The sequence below is a fragment of the Patagioenas fasciata genome, chromosome 30 (assembly GCF_037038585.1).
Source record: "Patagioenas fasciata isolate bPatFas1 chromosome 30, bPatFas1.hap1, whole genome shotgun sequence".
Lineage (NCBI taxonomy): Eukaryota > Metazoa > Chordata > Aves > Columbiformes > Columbidae > Patagioenas > Patagioenas fasciata.
The window spans coordinates 3,974,207-3,989,643 of record NC_092549.1 but is presented as its reverse complement, the minus strand read 5'-3'; the positions used below and the strand labels follow the sequence as shown (position 1 = coordinate 3,989,643).

General features: G+C 65.7%; 3 protein-coding genes across 8 annotated transcripts; all 3 read left to right on the top strand.

Moving 5' to 3' along the window:
* The first annotated feature begins 40 nt into the window (after positions 1 to 40).
* Positions 41 to 3,218, top strand: LOC136112841 (lysosomal acid glucosylceramidase). Its single transcript, XM_065857736.2, has 10 exons — positions 41 to 509; positions 696 to 887; positions 962 to 1,108; positions 1,213 to 1,346; positions 1,415 to 1,587; positions 1,686 to 1,923; positions 2,013 to 2,237; positions 2,350 to 2,513; positions 2,647 to 2,772; positions 2,859 to 3,218. The coding sequence occupies exons 1-10, from the start codon at positions 449 to 451 to the stop codon at positions 2,959 to 2,961; spliced, it is 1,563 nt and encodes a 520-aa protein (XP_065713808.1). The 5' UTR covers positions 41 to 448; the 3' UTR covers positions 2,962 to 3,218.
* A 2,917-nt stretch (positions 3,219 to 6,135) lies between these two features.
* LOC136112946 (lysosomal acid glucosylceramidase-like) lies at positions 6,136 to 10,494 on the top strand. Of its 5 annotated transcripts, XM_065857871.2 has the most exons (10): positions 6,160 to 6,437; positions 6,622 to 6,813; positions 6,887 to 7,033; positions 7,153 to 7,286; positions 7,563 to 7,735; positions 7,834 to 8,068; positions 8,838 to 9,062; positions 9,160 to 9,323; positions 9,411 to 9,536; positions 9,602 to 9,792. In XM_065857871.2, the coding sequence occupies exons 1-10, from the start codon at positions 6,383 to 6,385 to the stop codon at positions 9,705 to 9,707; spliced, it is 1,557 nt and encodes a 518-aa protein (XP_065713943.1). In that variant the 5' UTR covers positions 6,160 to 6,382; the 3' UTR covers positions 9,708 to 9,792. The 5 variants fall into 5 exon arrangements, with proteins under 5 accessions (XP_071656506.1, XP_065713943.1, XP_071656507.1 ...); XM_071800405.1 differs by having other exon boundaries at positions 6,136 to 6,437; positions 9,411 to 10,494; XM_071800406.1 differs by lacking the exon at positions 6,160 to 6,437 and having other exon boundaries at positions 6,491 to 6,813.
* Positions 10,495 to 10,572: 78 nt separating this feature from the next.
* Positions 10,573 to 15,428, top strand: LOC136112951 (lysosomal acid glucosylceramidase-like). 2 transcript variants are annotated; one of them, XM_071800408.1, is made up of 11 exons: positions 10,573 to 11,782; positions 12,600 to 12,723; positions 12,869 to 13,060; positions 13,146 to 13,292; positions 13,439 to 13,572; positions 13,765 to 13,937; positions 14,029 to 14,266; positions 14,399 to 14,623; positions 14,707 to 14,870; positions 14,948 to 15,073; positions 15,143 to 15,428. In XM_071800408.1, exons 2-11 carry the CDS (start codon positions 12,657 to 12,659, stop codon positions 15,249 to 15,251), a joined length of 1,575 nt encoding a protein of 524 aa, XP_071656509.1. In that variant the 5' UTR covers positions 10,573 to 11,782; positions 12,600 to 12,656; the 3' UTR covers positions 15,252 to 15,428. The 2 variants fall into 2 exon arrangements, with proteins under 2 accessions (XP_071656509.1, XP_065713958.1); XM_065857886.2 differs by lacking the exon at positions 10,573 to 11,782 and having other exon boundaries at positions 12,565 to 12,723.
* Positions 15,429 to 15,437: the final 9 nt, after the last annotated feature.

The window sequence follows — 15,437 nt, the reverse complement described above, 5'->3', positions numbered from 1 at the left end:
CGGGGCGGCGCGGGTCAGCTGAGCGGGCACGTGACGGGGGCGGGGCACCGGCCGCCCGTGTCTCCGGTGGCGGCTCCGCGGGCGCGGACCTGCGGGTCGCGGTGCGTGGCCGTGGGGGCGCAGCGTGGCCGTGGGGGCGCAGCGTGTTGCGCAACCGGGGCGGTGCCCGCTACCCCGCGGCGCCCGCCGGGGTTTCCCGGTGCCGGAGTGAGCGGCCCCGTTACCATCGCTGGATAGAGCCGGCGCCCGCTGTCCTGCCCAACCGGGGCCCGACGCCGCTCCTGCACCGGTGCCCCGGGCGTGGGCGGAACGGGAAGCCCGGGTGGCCTTAAAGGCGAGGCCGGCAGCGAACCCGGGGCTGTCGGTGCGGCCGGGACCGGCTCGGGGTGACGCCGGGACAGGCGGGTTCCACGGTGCTGCCGCTTCTCCCGGGGGACACGGAGGGGCCATGGGGGCCGCCGTTGCCCTGGGCTGGCTGCTGCTGCTGGTGATAGCGCCACCGGCCACAGGTGAGCACGGGGACATCGTGGGGGTGGCAATGGGACAGCGTGAGCATGAGGGACCCTGGGACAGGCACGGGAGCCGGGATGCGCGGGCGGTGATGGGGTGTGGAGCGTGGGGGCAGCGGCAGGACAGCCCTGGCAGGGACAGGTCCCAGAGCAGCGGCCGCCCCCACCCTGCCCGTGCCCCCCCAGGCGCCCGGCCCTGCAGCCCCAAATACTTCGGGCGCGATGCCATGGTGTGCGTCTGCAACGCCACGTACTGCGACACGCTGGACCCCGTGGTGCTGCCGGCCGCGGGCACCTACATCAAGTACGAGAGCAGCAAGGCGGGCAAGCGGCTGGAGCGCAGCCAGGGGAGCTTCCAGCACGACGCCAAGACCCCAGGTACCCGCTGCGGGCACTGGGGCCACCGCGGGACCCCCCGGCACCCGCCCTCACGCCGCCTTCCCTCCCTGCAGACCTCATCCTGACCGTGGACGTGACGCAGCGGTACCAGAAGGTGAAAGGTTTTGGTGGCTCCATCACCGACGCAGCTGCCATCAACATCCTTTCCCTGCCAGAAACTGCCCAGGACCACCTGCTCCGCTCGTACTTCTCTGAGGAAGGTGAGGGATGGGGATGGGGGATCCTGCAGCCTGGTGGCCAGTGGGACTTGGAGGCCACTCGTCCCACTGTCCACCTGTCTGTCGCACCCCGCTGTGCCCGGCAGGGCTGGAGTACAACCTCATCCGCATCCCCATGGCCAGCTGCGACTTCTCCCTCCACGTCTACACCTACGACGACGTTCCCTTTGACTACGAGCTCGCCCACTTCAGCCTGCGAGACGAGGACACCAAGATGAAGGCAAGCAGTAGCAGGACAGGATTTTTGGGGGGGCACAGGGGCTCACCTCAAGCGATCCCCTCCCCCAGATCCCCCTCCTGCACCGAGCCTTGGCCATGAGCAAGCAGCCGCTGTCGCTGTACGCGAGTCCCTGGACCTCCCCGACCTGGATGAAGAGCAGCGAGTCCTTCGTGGGGAAGGGCACGCTGAAGGGACAGGCAGGGGACAAGTACCACAAGACCTGGGCCAACTACTTTGTACGGTAAGAAGCTCCCGGGGCTTGGGGGAGATACCCAGGGGCTCCCCAGTGGTGGAACTGGAGAGACCTCCCCGGCTCACCGCTCTCCCCTTACGCCCCAGGTTCCTGGACGAATACGCCAAGCACAACCTGACCTTCTGGGCGGTGACGGCGGAGAACGAGCCCACGGCCGGGCTGATCAACAACTACCCCTTCCAGTGCCTGGGCTTCACGGCCGAGCAGCAGCGGGACTTCATCGCACGGGACCTGGGCCCCGCGCTGGCCAACAGCTCCCACCGCCACATCCGCCTCATCATCCTGGACGACAACCGCATCCAGCTCCCACACTGGGCCAAAGTGGTGAGCGCCATGTATCGCCCCATCCCGCAGCGTGGAGCCTGTGGCCTGTCCTGCGGGACCCAGTGGTGACCGAGCCTTCTCCCTACCAGGTCCTGGAGGATGAGGAGGCAGCTCGTTACGTCCACGGCATCGGCATCCACTGGTACCTGGACTTCATCGGTCCCATCCAGGACACGGTGGTGCCCACTCACGAGCTGTTCCCCGACTACTTCATCCTGGCCACCGAGGCGTGCATCGGCGCCCATTTCTGGGAGCGGGACGTCATCCTGGGCTGCTGGGAGCGGGGGAACCAGTACAGCCACAGCATCCTGACGGTGAGGCCGCCGCGCCGCCCCGCGCAGCGGGTCCCGGAGTGGGGCGCTGGTGCGTTCCCCCTTCCGTCAGCACCCCGCTCGTTGGGCAGATGTCTGGGATGTCCCGTTACAGAACCTCAACAACTACGTGACCGGCTGGACCGACTGGAACCTGGCCCTGGACCTGGAGGGGGGACCCAACTGGAACAAGAACTACGTGGACAGCCCCGTCATCGTGGACAGCAGCGAAGGCATCTTCTACAAGCAGCCCATGTTCTACCACATGGGGCACTTCAGGTGGGTCAGGGCCACCCCCTGGCAGCAGCACCAGCTCCGTGGTTGCAGGAGCAGCTTTGCGGGAGGGGAACAGGGCCGGTGTGTCGGGAGGAGCGCTCGGCCGGGGTCTGACTCACTTTTGGTGCCTGTACAGTAAGTTCATCCCCGAGGGCTCCCAGCGTGTGGGGCTCGTCGCCTCCAAACAGTCCAAGAAGACAGAGCTGGAATACACAGCTTTCCAGCGCCCCGACGGTGCTGTGGTGGTGGTGGTTCTGAATCGGTGAGTGTGGGATCCCATCCTGCCGGCCGCGTGTGGCTCAGCCCTGCGCACCCCGCAGCTCTGACCCTGCTGCTCCTCCCCTCCAGGTCCCCGCAGAACGTCACCTTCGGCTTGGCCGACACCGCTGGCCTCATCGCAGCCGTGGCTCCGGCCAACTCCATCCAAACCTACCTGTGGCAGCGGCAGTGATGGGGCTGGGATGCCCGCGGCTGGCCGGGGGTCTGGTCCGGAGCAGCCCGGTGCTGCCCGGGGGCACGGAGGAGGTGGCTCCGTGCTGTCCGTGCCGCAGCAAAGCCTGGGTGAGCCAGAGGAGCGAGCCGAGCCGGGGAGCACCGTGCACGTGTGCAGAAGAGTGGGGGCACCGGTGCCCCGTGGGGTGGAGATCCCGCAGGCTGTGAACGCTGTTTTTACCGCTGCTCTGACATTAAACGCTGATGCTGCCTCGATGTCTGTGGCTGGAAGAGGAAGGGCCGGTTCCCTGCCGTGCTCCTGGGTGCTGTGGTTTGGTGCTGCCCGGGCAGGGAGCCTGTGGGTTCTGCCCTGCAAGCTCCGGGTCCTGGAGCAGGATTTGGGGCGGAGCACTTGGTGGGGAGCCCTGGGCAGGGTTTGCGGCCAAGCTTCAGCTTTCTACGCTTTTCCTGCTCTGTTGGAGCCGCTCGCACCCGGTGCTGGGCTGGGGGGGTGTGTGGGTCACATCACACCCAGGCCAGGGTGCTGGGTGCTCCGTGGGCTTAGAGCTGGAGGTAGAACCAGCCCAAGGAGCAGCTCAGGAGGGCGTGAGCTGGCTTGGGATGGGGTCAGGATGTCCGCAAGCTTCTCTTTGGGTTTGCAGGGACAGGGGTGCCAGGCTGCGCTGTCCCCTGCCATGGGGTGCACTGTCCCCACCTGGGGAGTGGGGTCGAGCAGCCCCCAGTGCCTTGAGGAGGCTCAGGGTACACTCGGGGCTTAGCACCCATCATGGAGCCGGGGCAGCTTGAGCAAGCGGGCGCGGGGCCAGGAGTGGGTGCTGAGCGCGGGCACACCCCAGAAAGGGGAAGGAGCTGGGACAGGGCGTGCGGGGCGGAGGAGGAGGAGGAGGACAGGGAGGGCAGGATTGCAGGCGGGGTGAGGACGGGAGCCCGGGGTGATCGGGGTCAGGATGCTCTCGGTGCTGCGTGGGCCGGCGCTGCCTGCGAACGGGGTTCAGTGGGTGCCAGGGTCACCCGGGGGAGCTGGCACGTCCCTGTGCCAGGACGCAGGAGCCCTGGGACCCCGCGGTACCCAAGTCCTGGGGGCACAAGCATCCTGCTCCTGCCCCGAGGCTGTTTGTGTTTGTCCACAAGAGGGACGTATTTCTCCAGGATTGACAGCGAGCTCTGCTCCCAGCATCCTGGAGCAGCACGGCTCTTCCACCTGCTTCTTCCTTCCAACGTTCTTATTTACCGTCTTCCTTTAATTTTTTACCAGCCCTGGTACTAAAAGCCAACACCCGCATGCTGAACCATCCCAGGACGTGTAACTTTGTCCCTGTGCTCTGCTCGGAAGGACCGAGTTAAACGGAGGGGGGGTGAACCCTCCAACCTCGTTAGGCTCGGCTCATTAATTCTTGTGCAAAGCGCTGGTGGGACTGAGAGGATGGGACCCCCGGCATCTGGAACCGGTGCCCACCAGCAAGGGCTGGGAGGACCCTGGAGCCTGAGCCGCACCGCGATGCTGCACCGCGACTCCTGCTTTGGCACCGACGGTTTTGGAGCCCATAAAGCCAGCTCACCCCAGCTCCATGTTCCCGGGGTCCCCATCCCCACTGGCTAAGGGACAAAATTCCCCCCCCAGCTCCTCCGCCTGCTGCAAACCCCGTGAGAAAACCCGTGCGCTGGGAGTGGTGTGGAGAAACGGCTCGGGGAGGGTTTATTTGGCGGGGTTTCCCGGCACCTCCCGTGCCACCCGCTGCGCGCCGAGGTGCGGCCGTTCCCCTGGGTCTCACTTTTCCTGCTCGTCAGGAAGCTCCTATCTCCTATCAGCTGATAGGGATGAGCTCCAGCAGCCTCCGCAGTGGTTTTGCTCTGGGAAGCTATGGGGCCACCAGTTTGCGGTGGGGTGGAGGGAGGCAGCGCCAGACCCCAAAAATGAGGCGGAAAAGCCTATCTGGGCCATCCTGGGTGCTTGACACGGGGTCAGGAGGCAGCTGATCGCTGTGGTCAGCCGGGACTGACCTATTAATGACTCCTCAAAATTGGGGCTTATTAACCAGGGTGCAGCACCCGGCTGGCGCGTTTGTCACAGCTGGAGGTGGCAGAGCTGCGGGGACGGGAGCTTCATTCCAGCCTTGCCTGTTTGCGCCGTGAGTTGTCACCGGGGGTGCCCAGCCCTGTCTTGTCCCCTCCCCGGTGGCAGCTGGCGTGGGTGCCCACGGGTGGCAGGCGGGGGTGCGGGACCGTGGCACGGCAGCGCTGGAGGGTAGGAAGAACCGGGATGAGTTCAGTTGCCCCACAGCTGCATCTGGTGTGCCCAGAAAGGGAGAGAATTGGTCACGGAGCCTGGAGAGGGAGAGGGAATGGAGCTGGTTGACCCTGCGAAGAGAAACTCTGAGCTCTGGTGTTGATGCTCTTGGACTTTTTGGATGGGATGGTTGGTCTTGGAGGAGCAGGGAGTGTTCCTGGAGGGGTCGGGGCAGCGGGTTCCCCTCCGTGGGTCTGGTTGTCATCATCGAGGGCACCTGGAGGCTCGCTCCCCACTGCCACCGCTGTGGTGGGCGATGCCAAAGGCTCAGGCACAGCAGCACAGCCACGTTTGCCACCCTTGCCTGGGGGTCCTGGCCCCTCCCCACGCTGGGTGTACCGGCCACAGCAGATCTCGGGGGGAAAACAGGGGAGCTGGGGTGATGGGCAGGGGCTGATCACCCAGGGTGCTGTTGGAGCTCGTCAGCAGGATGCTCTATGGTGCCCACAAGCTCTGCTTGCTTAGGGGTTCATCCAGCCCCAGCCTGATGGAGGAATGAAGCCAGCTCTTCCTTCACGGCGCTGCGGTGGGTTCTCGGAGGTGCCCCGCGCTGCATCTCCCCGTGTTACTGAGGATTGTCGTGTAGCCAGCGCCACGTCCCCGTCGCTCATCTCGGGCGTCTGATGCCCTCGCATCGGTAGTGGGTGCGAGGAGGGACCCGATGTTCCATGGCAAGGGGACGCACGATGCTCTGGGTCCGAAACCAGCGGTAGGCTGGGGACGGAAGGAGCGTGAGGAGGAGCTGTGGGGACAGGTCTCGCTGCAACACCCCGTCAAGACGAGGTGGGGAGGCTGGAGCTGCCCAAGGAGGAGGAGGAGGAAGGTTGGCAACAGCCCAGCTCGGGGAGCAGGCGGAGGCGGGTGGGCTGTGGCCTCCTGGGAGAGATGGACCCACCTCACCCTCCCGCAAACCGAGGGTCTTTGGGGTGGGGGGCAGGACGGAGTGTGTGGCAGGAGCTCCCCAGCAGTGGAAGGAGAAGCAGGGGAAGAGGAGACAGCGCTGATCCAGCTGGGGAGCACAGCCTGCGCCGCCACCCCCTCCTGCACCCATATCTGCGTGGGCTGGGGGTGCCCACGCTCGCATGCTCTGCTCCCCAGAAACCACCGGAGCCGGGGAGCGCACGGAGGGGCCATGGGTGCTGCTGGTGCCCTGGGCTGGCTGCTGCTGCTGCTGCCCTGTGCCGCAGGTGAGCACGGGGACACCGCGGGGGTGGCGATGGGACAGCGTGGCCGGGGGACCCTGGGGCAGGCGCAGGAGCCGGGGTGCGCGGGCGGTGATGGGGTGCGGAGCGTGGGGGCAGCGGCAGGACAGCCCTGGCAGGGACACGTCCCAGAGCAGCGGCCGCCCCCACCCTGCCCGTGCCCCCCCAGGCGCCCGGCCCTGCAGCCCCAAACACTTCGGGCGCGATGCCATGGTGTGCGTCTGCAACGCCACGTACTGCGACACGCTGGACCCCGTGGTGCTGCCGGCCGCGGGCACCTACATCAAGTACGAGAGCAGCAAGGCGGGCAAGCGGCTGGAGCGCAGCCAGGGGAGCTTCCAGCACAGCCTGCGCGCCCCAGGTACCCGCGGCGGGCGCTGGGGCCACCGCGGAACCCCCCGGTGCTGTGGGCTGAGCCGCGGTCTCTATCGCAGGGCTGCTGCTGATGCTCGATGTCTCCGTGCTGTACCAGCGTGTGAAGGGTTTCGGTGGGTCCCTTTCTGACGCCGCTGCACTGAACATCCTGGGGCTGTCCCAGCCAGCCCAGGACAATCTGCTGTGCTCCTACTTCTCCGAGTACGGTGAGCGCCGAGGGTGACAAGGGGTGCTCACGGGGTCCTGGGAAGCAGCTGCACCCACCCCCGCTCCAGGGACACCGGTCACCCCAGCACCTGCTCCTGATGCTTTTGCTGCTCCGCAGGGATCGAGTACAACCTGGTCCGGCTCCCCATGGCTTGCAGTGACTTCTCCGTGCGCCCCTACAGCTACGACGATGTCCCCTATGACTACGAGCTGAAGCACTTCAGCCTGGCGGAGGAGGACGTGAAGATGAAGGTGGGGAAGCCATAGGTCCCTGTCACCTCTCTTGCTGGAGCTCCCGCACGTGCCGGGACCCCCGTGACCAGGGTGGGAGTGTGCGTGGGGACAGCCCGTGGGAGCAGCACCTCCTTTGGGACGTGTCCCAGCACATCCCAGTTGGTACTGGCAGAACGTGGAGCTGGGGACACGTGGTTGGTGCTTGCAGGGGGCCCATTGAGTGCTCCCCCTTCTTCCTGCCCTGGGTGCCATGGTTTTGGGGGGCTGAGACGGACCCTCTGCCCCCTCCTGCAGATCCCCCTCCTGCACCGAGCCTCGGCCATGAGCAGGCGGCCGCTGGCGCTGTACGCGAGTCCCTGGACCGCTCCAGCATGGATCAAGAGCAACAGGGACGTCCGTGGGACGGGCACGCTGAGGGGACGGGCAGGGGACAAGTGTCACAAGACCTGGGCCAACTACTTCATCAAGTACTGTCCCCTGGGGCTGGGATGCTCGAGGACCACAAGGGGCTGAGGTTGGGGCAGACGGGGGTGGCTGACGCCGCTCCCCACCTTTCCCGCACCAGGTTTCTGGACGAATACGCCAAACACAACGTGAGCTTCTGGGCGGTGACGGTGCAGAACGAGCCCCGCGCCAGGAACCCCACCTTCCCCCAGTTCCCCACCATCTCCTTCACCGCCGAGCAGCAGCGGGACTTCATCGTCCACGACTTGGGGCCCGCGTTGGCCCGCAGCCCCCACCGCACCCGGCTGCTCATCCTGGACGACCAGCGCACGCACCTCCCGCAATGGGCTGAGACGGTGAGGAGCGAAACCCATCGCCCTGCCCAGCTCATCCCTCTCCCTCCGCTCCCTGTCCCACTAAACCCTTGGGTTTGCGCTGAAGATTAAACCAGCAGCTGCTCCCAGCCCTAGATAGAGCCGGAGTTAAACCAGGTCTAGCAGAGAGGGAGCTGGGCTGGCTGATTTGGTAGCACCGCCTCCGCGTATGCCTGGCTGAAGCAGGGACAGGAGGTGGCATCCGTGTCCCAGATGCCCACGGTGTGGCACCGACAGGCACTGCTGCCCCAGCTCCTTCTCCAGGTAGAGTTTCGGCTGATTTGGCTTCCCCATCATGGTGCCAAAGAGCTGTTTGTGGAATTAACCTGCCAGCTAAAAGGACATAAAGATGCTCCTGGCTCGAGCGAGGCTGGAGCTGCTGGGAGGGTGCAGCGTGTCCCTCTGTCACCCCAAATCGGCAGCACCCGGGGACAAGACAGGTGCAAGACCAGCCCCTGGGGGGGATGCAAAGGGGTGACCGGTCAGAAATGGGGGTGAGGTGCCCACCAAGGGGCACATCGCCCCTGCACCCGTTGCTCTGTGCCCAGCAGGGTGCTGGAGCCATGTTGGGGTGCTGCTCGTGGCTTGTTGCTTGGGGCACTGAATGGAGGGGGATGCGTGCGTGCGGTGCCCGCAGGAGGGGACAAAGGGGGATGTAAGTGGCCCCGGGGTGTGCGTGGGGTCTGTGTGTCCGTCCCCACGGGGCTCAGGGCGCTGGTGTCCCCGATGCGAGGTGTCTCCTCCCCATCAGGTCCTGGGTAACAGCACCGCTGCCGGCTACGTCGCCGGCGTGGCGGTTCACTGGTACCTCGATGGCATCGTCTCGGCCACCTGCAGCCTGGGGGTCACCCACAAACTCTTCCCCGACCATTTTCTCCTCTACACCGAGGCCTGCAACGGCTTCCTCAGCCGCCAGTTCTCCGTGGCCCTGGGCTGCTGGGAGCGAGGGGAGCGCTACAGCCACAGCATCCTGACGGTACAGCCACAGCATCCTGACGGTACAGCCCCCGCACTGCCCGCCCGCGCCTGGGCGCTCAGCCCAGCCCCGCTCAGCCCCTTCCCCACCTGCCCAGGTCCTGAACCACTTTGTGACCGGCTGGACCGACTGGAACCTGGCCCTGGACCTGCAGGGTGGCCCCAACTGGGTCAAGAACTACGTGGACAGCCCCGTCATCGTGGACAGCAGCAAGGACGTTTTCTATAAGCAGCCCATGTTCTACCACTTGGGGCACTTCAGGTGGGTCACAGGTGGAATGGGGGGGCTCAGGGGCTGTCACCAGCCTGGGACGGGGGTCACAATCCCTCTCTGTTCCTCTCCCCGCAGCAAATTCATCCCCGAGGGCTCCCGGCGCGTGGGGCTGCGCAGCATCCACCAAAACCCCTCCTGCCCGCTGGAGCGCGTGGCTTTCCTGCGCCCCGACGGCGCCGTCGTCCTCGTGGTCCTCAACAGGTCAGGGGACGGCCTGGGTGGGGGGGACACTGCCCACAGCCCGCTCAGCCCCTCTCGCTCCCCAGGTCCAGCTGGGATGTGCCATTCGGGATCTGCGACCCCAGCGTTGGTGTCATCGAGGCCATTTCTCCAGCAAACTCCATCCAGACGTACCTGTGGCGGCAGCAGTGACACCGGGCAGGGTTGGGGACAGCACGGCGCGGTTGGGGGGTCTCCGGGGGCCAGTTATTCCCCCCGCCCTTTCCAGCATCCTTCAATGATGGGAGAGGGTGGTGATCTGGTGCAGGAGGGATCCCCCCAGCACCAGGGGCTGCGGGTGCTCCTGACCCTGGGCTCTCCCCATGGCTGACGTGTTGGTGCTTCCCACCCTCCTCCCCATCCCCCCAAAACCCTCCAGCCCCCCAAACCTCCCGCCGCTCCATCTCCCGGACCACACTTCCACACGTGGCTCCACCACAACCTTCGCGTGTGGCTCAGGCGCCAAGTAAAGCCGTGACGCGCTCCCTCCGGAATGCGCCGTCCCCATCAGCGTTTCCTTTACGCTCGGAATGGCTCGGTTTTCCTCGGCGAAGGGCGAGGGGTGCCCCGAAGGGCTCCGGCCCCGTGGCCGGCATGTGGCCGCCTTGTTTATCGCTGCAGCTGGAGCCCGCGCCGCTCGCCAGCTCTTGATTCGTTTCAGATGTGCTGTTGGCTTTCCCGAGCCTACTCTTATTCTTTTTTTGGTTTATATCTTGTATTTTTTTCAATCAAAACGTCCTGCGGCACCAGGGCGGACACTGTGGAAAATGGAGAGTGATTCTATCAATGTCCCCATCCACCGAACGTCACAGGCCAAATTACATTGATGCCGTCTCTCGGAGCTCACGTCCAGCCACCCTGAGCCGGTGTGGCCTCCAGACAGAGTCCCCTCTATCACGGCCGTGACCGACATGGAGCTCCCAGCCCGCAATTACCTGACCAGCCTGTTTGCTCTCCTTAAATACCAGTTACAGTATTTGCTCGCTCCAGCCTTTGGGAACGTTACCAGCATCTTTGAAGTGCTGGAATGAGAAAGCCAGAGCGCTCCTTGGCAAACTCCGCTTCTGTGGGAGCTGCGGAGTTGCTGATGTCGGGGGAAAAAAACCTAAAAAAATCAGGGAAAAAAGAGGTTTAACAGCTGTTTGCTGGGAGTGCAGCGTGAGGGCGGCACCGGGCTCCTCTCAGCCTTGTTGGTGGAGAACATCTCCCCATCCGCTGCTTTTATAGATGTTCCTGGGTAGCGCTGGGCTGCCTGCGCTTCCCAAAATACATCAAAGCTCTGTGTGCGCGCCCAGAGCTCCGCACCCCCGGATGTTCAGTGGTGCTCAGGGATGCGGGGAAATGGTTCAGCGTGGCCCCTCTGCCACCTGATGCGCATCTGCCGTGGGGCTGGTACCTCCTCTGTGCCAAAGCGCCGATGGGGAAAGCGAGGGATGCAGCATCCCTGGTGCTGAGGGCGAGGGGTTCAGGGGAGGCTGGAGGAATTGTCCATGTTGTCCCCCTGCAGCCTGTGCTGGGGGTCCTTGTGGTCCCCAGGTGAGGGTCACCCTCCCAAGCGGTGTCAGGGGGACCCCATGGCCAGGTTGGGCAGACCCCACCTCTCCCACGGCTCCAACCCCTCCTTTCCCCTGCCAGGCAGGTGCCTGCAATTAGGAAAGCTCCCAAATTAGAAGGTGTGGAGCCCAGACTTGTTTTGCAGGTGATAAAAGTGCTGCAGCCCGCTCCACCCAACCTCCCTGCGGGCATGGGGGGCACAGCCCCATGGCGGGGGCGAGCGGGACCCCGGCGAGCAGCACCTGAGCCCATTGCCTTCTCAGCGGGGTGGCAGGAGTGGGGTGACGCTGTCCCCACCACGCTGGCAGCTCACGGGGTTCCCCGCGGTCCCTCTGCCCACGCCGGGAAGTGGTTGGCGCAGCCGCAAGCGGGACGCGAGCGACGTGGGGAGCTGGGGGGCATCTTGCGACCCCCCTGGCTTCCCTCTGGCCGCTGGGACTGGTTCAAGCAGAGCTTTGCAAACTGCGGTGGGTGGTGAAAGTTCTCATCGGAGAGAGCTTGCAAAATCATCCCCGGGCTCCTCTTCAAATGCACCGAGTCCCATGAGCCGGCACCTCCCGGACTCACCTTTCCTGCTCCACCGGCCGCTGTCGCCTCCTCCCTGCGTGGCCGGAAAGCAGGTCCTGCCGCCACACTGCCGGCAGAGCCGTGGCGAGAGGGATTTCTGGCAGCAGGTGAGTACCCTGCGTCCGAAGCGGCCTCATCCATCCATGGGGACGGTCCCCAGGCGGTGGGACGGTGCTGAGGCTGTGCCCGCGGCGCTGGGCGGGCATCGCGCATGGGCAGGGATGGGTGCAGGTTGTCCCGCTGCCTGGTCCCCATCCCGCATGGGAGCAGCGACTTGGATCTGTCCCCCCCTTGCCTCCCCGGGGACAGCAGCCTGGCGTCGCGGTCCCACGGTGCGGAGGTGGCACTTCCCGGGCCTCTGGTTGAGAAGCTCCTTGTGCAGCATCATGGGAGTGATGGGGAAGGGTGGGAGCACCCACAGCGAGCAGGGGAACGCGGGACCCTCTGTGGCAGAGGCTGGACCCCCAAGTCGTTCTGGCTGTCACACTCACGGGTTTGGGGTGTGGAGCTGTTTGCGCCGGTGGCAGCTCAGGAGGCACTGGGGACATGTGGTGGCACGGTACGGCGTGGCGTGACGCAGCCATGGGATGAGCAAGGAGGGAGAAGGAGTGGGAGGGAGATGATGGAGTGAACTGAGCTGCCGGGTGCAGCCGGCGTGGGTGGCCGGGGATGCCGGGGCGGCACACGCCTGGGGAGGTGCACCCCAGCTGGGATGCGGCCAGGAACACCCATGGGCACCGACGGGGCGGGAGGGAGGGTGAGTGCTGCGCTGGGACTGCGGGGACCAGCCGGGGTGGCCGGGGGTGCTGGTGCTCCCCAAGGCGGGGGGCGCCAGGGCTGTCCCTGCGCTGAGTCCCTGTCCCTTTGCGGCGCTGGGACAGGGCGAGAGGAGCCGGTTGCTGACACCCGCTGCTCTGTTCCCAGCCCCGGTGTTTGCCGTCGGCACCCGTCTGAGCCGAGCTGTGCCACAGCAGAGCTGCCATGAGGCCTGGGTGTGCCGGCGTCCTGCGCTGGCTCCTGCTGGCGCGGGCGGTGGCGCAGGCAGCGGGTAAGTGCCGGTGCCACATCCCCAAGCTGAGCTCAGCAGTTCGGGGCAACAAAGCCACGGGTTTGGTGGCCATGATGGGTGGAGAGGGTGAGCCGAGTGCCTGCCATGGCCCTCTGTGCCTGCCCGGTGTCTCCTTGTGCCACAGGTGGCCGTCCCTGCAACGCCAAGGACTTTGGTCACGGCTCGCAGGTGTGCGCCTGCAGCGCCACGTACTGCGACACGCTGGACCCCGTGGTGCTGCCGGCCCCGGGCGCCTACGTCAAGTACGAGAGCAGCAAGGCGGGCAAGCGGCTGGAGCGCAGCCAGGGGAGCTTCCGGCAAAACGCCGAGACCCCAGGTACGGCCGCGCCCGGCGCCCACCGTGTGCCGCGGGACAGACGCCGTCCCCGCGCGGCGGCTGCGACGCTGCTTGTCCCCTGCAGATTTCCACCTCACTCTGAACACGGCGCAGCGCTACCAGAAGGTGAAGGGCTTTGGCGGCTCCGTCACCGACTCGGCCGCCATCAACATCCAGTCCCTGTCCAAGGATGCCCAGAACCACCTGCTCCGCTCCTACTTCTCCGAGGAAGGTGAGATGCTGCTGGGTGAAGGGGTCGGTCTGTCCAGCCCCCCTGATTGGGGTCTGGCTGCTGAGTCTTGTGCCGAGGGGCTGGGAGGCTGCTGGGAGACGGGGGGGACCTGCACGGGTGCCCATGACCACCTGTCCTGTCCCCAGGCATCGAGTACAACCTTGTGCGCGTCCCCATGGCCAGCACCGACTTCTCCGTCCGCCTTTACACCTACGCTGACGCCGTGGGCGACTTTGAGCTGAAGCATTTCAACCTGACAGAGGAGGACACGAGGATGAAGGTGAGCACCAGGGGATGGGATGGGATGGGATGGGATGGGATGGGATGGGATGGGATGGGATGGGATGGGATGGGATGGGATGGGATGGGATGGGGAAGCATCTTCCCGATGATGGGGAGGGAGAGGACTCGTCCTGTGCTGCCAACACTGTGGCAGACCCGCCGAGCTCACTGCCATCCTGCTTGTCCCCAGATCCCCATCCTCCAGGCAGCCCAGGCGATGGCCAAGCGGCCACTGTCACTGTACGCCAGCCCCTGGACATCCCCGGTGTGGATGAAGACAAACGGCGCCATGACAGGGAGGGGGACGCTGAAGGGCAGCCCTGGGGACAAGTACCACCGGGCTTGGGCCAAGTATTTCATTCGGTGAGGAGCCATGGGAGCGTGGTGGGCGCCGGGGTCGCCGTGCCCAGGGCTGGTGCTATGGGGCTGTTCACCATCTTGTGCCTGTGCGCAGGTTCCTGGATGAATACGCCAAATACAACCTGACCTTCTGGGCGGTGACGGCGGGGAACGAGCCCACGGCCGGCGAGATCGTCTTCTACCCCTTCCAGTGCCTGGGCTTCTCCCCCGAGCACCAGCGGGACTTCATCGCACAGGACCTGGGCCCCGCGTTGGCCAACAGCTCCCACCGCCACGTCCGGCTCATCATCCTGGACGACCAGCGGGTGATGCTGCCCTACTGGGCCCAAGTGGTGAGTCCCCACGGGAGATTTCCCACCCCCACGGGAGATTTCCCACCCCCACGGGAGATTTCCCACCCCCACGGGAGATTTCGCAGCCCCACAGCGGGTGTCCCAGCACTGGTGACTCCCTTCTCTCACCAGGTGCTCAAAGACCCCGTGGCCGCCAGCTACATCAGCGGCATCGGCATCCACTGGTACCTGGACTTCCTGGCACCCATTGACCTCACGCTCTCCATCACCCACCACCTCTTCCCGGATTATTTCCTCCTCTCCACCGAAGCCTCCACCGGCTCCTATTTCTGGGAGCCCAGGGTGGTGCTGGGTGACTGGGACCGCGGGAGCAAGTACAGCCACAGCATCCTGACGGTAGGGCTGGCTGGGGAGCGCGGATGTCACCGAACAACCCCACCACCAGCGCGGCTCATTTGCCATCACCTGCTCCGTTACAGAACCTCAACAACTACGTGACCGGCTGGACCGACTGGAACCTGGCCCTGGACCTGGAGGGGGGACCCAACTGGAGCAAGAACTACGTGGACAGCCCCGTCATCGTGGACAGCAGCAAGGACGTTTTCTACAAGCAGCCCATGTTCTACCACCTGGGGCACTTCAGGTGGGTCACGGGTGGAGTGGGGGGGCTCAGGGGCTGTCACCAGCCTGGGACGGGGGTCACAATCCTTCTCCCCGCAGCAAATTCATCCCCGAGGGCTCGCAGCGCGTGGGGCTGAGCGTCTCCAAGAAGTGCCGCTGGTGCAACCTGGAGCACTCGGCTTTCCTGCGCCCCGACGGCGCCGTCGTCCTGGTGGTCCTGAACCGGTGAGCGGCTCAGCCCCGCGCCCCCGCTCCCCCTCCGGCTCCCCCCTCTGACCCCCTCCATCCCCGCAGCTCCCCCGCCGACGTGTCCTTCGGGATCTCTGACCCCCGCGTGGGCTTCATCGAGGCCACGGCTCCCAGCGACTCCATCCAGACGTTCCTGTGGCAGCAGCCGGCGTAGCGCGGCGACGGAGGAAGGTGCTGGCACTGGGAGGGCGATGCTGGTGGAGGGCTCGGGGACTTGGGGACAGGTCCCTACGCGGGGGGCTGAGGCTGCAGAGCAGCCCCGCAACGCCCCCAGGGACCTGTTTGATCTGAGGACCACGCCGTCCGCTCTTTTCTAGATGTTGTCATAAAATAAACAGGT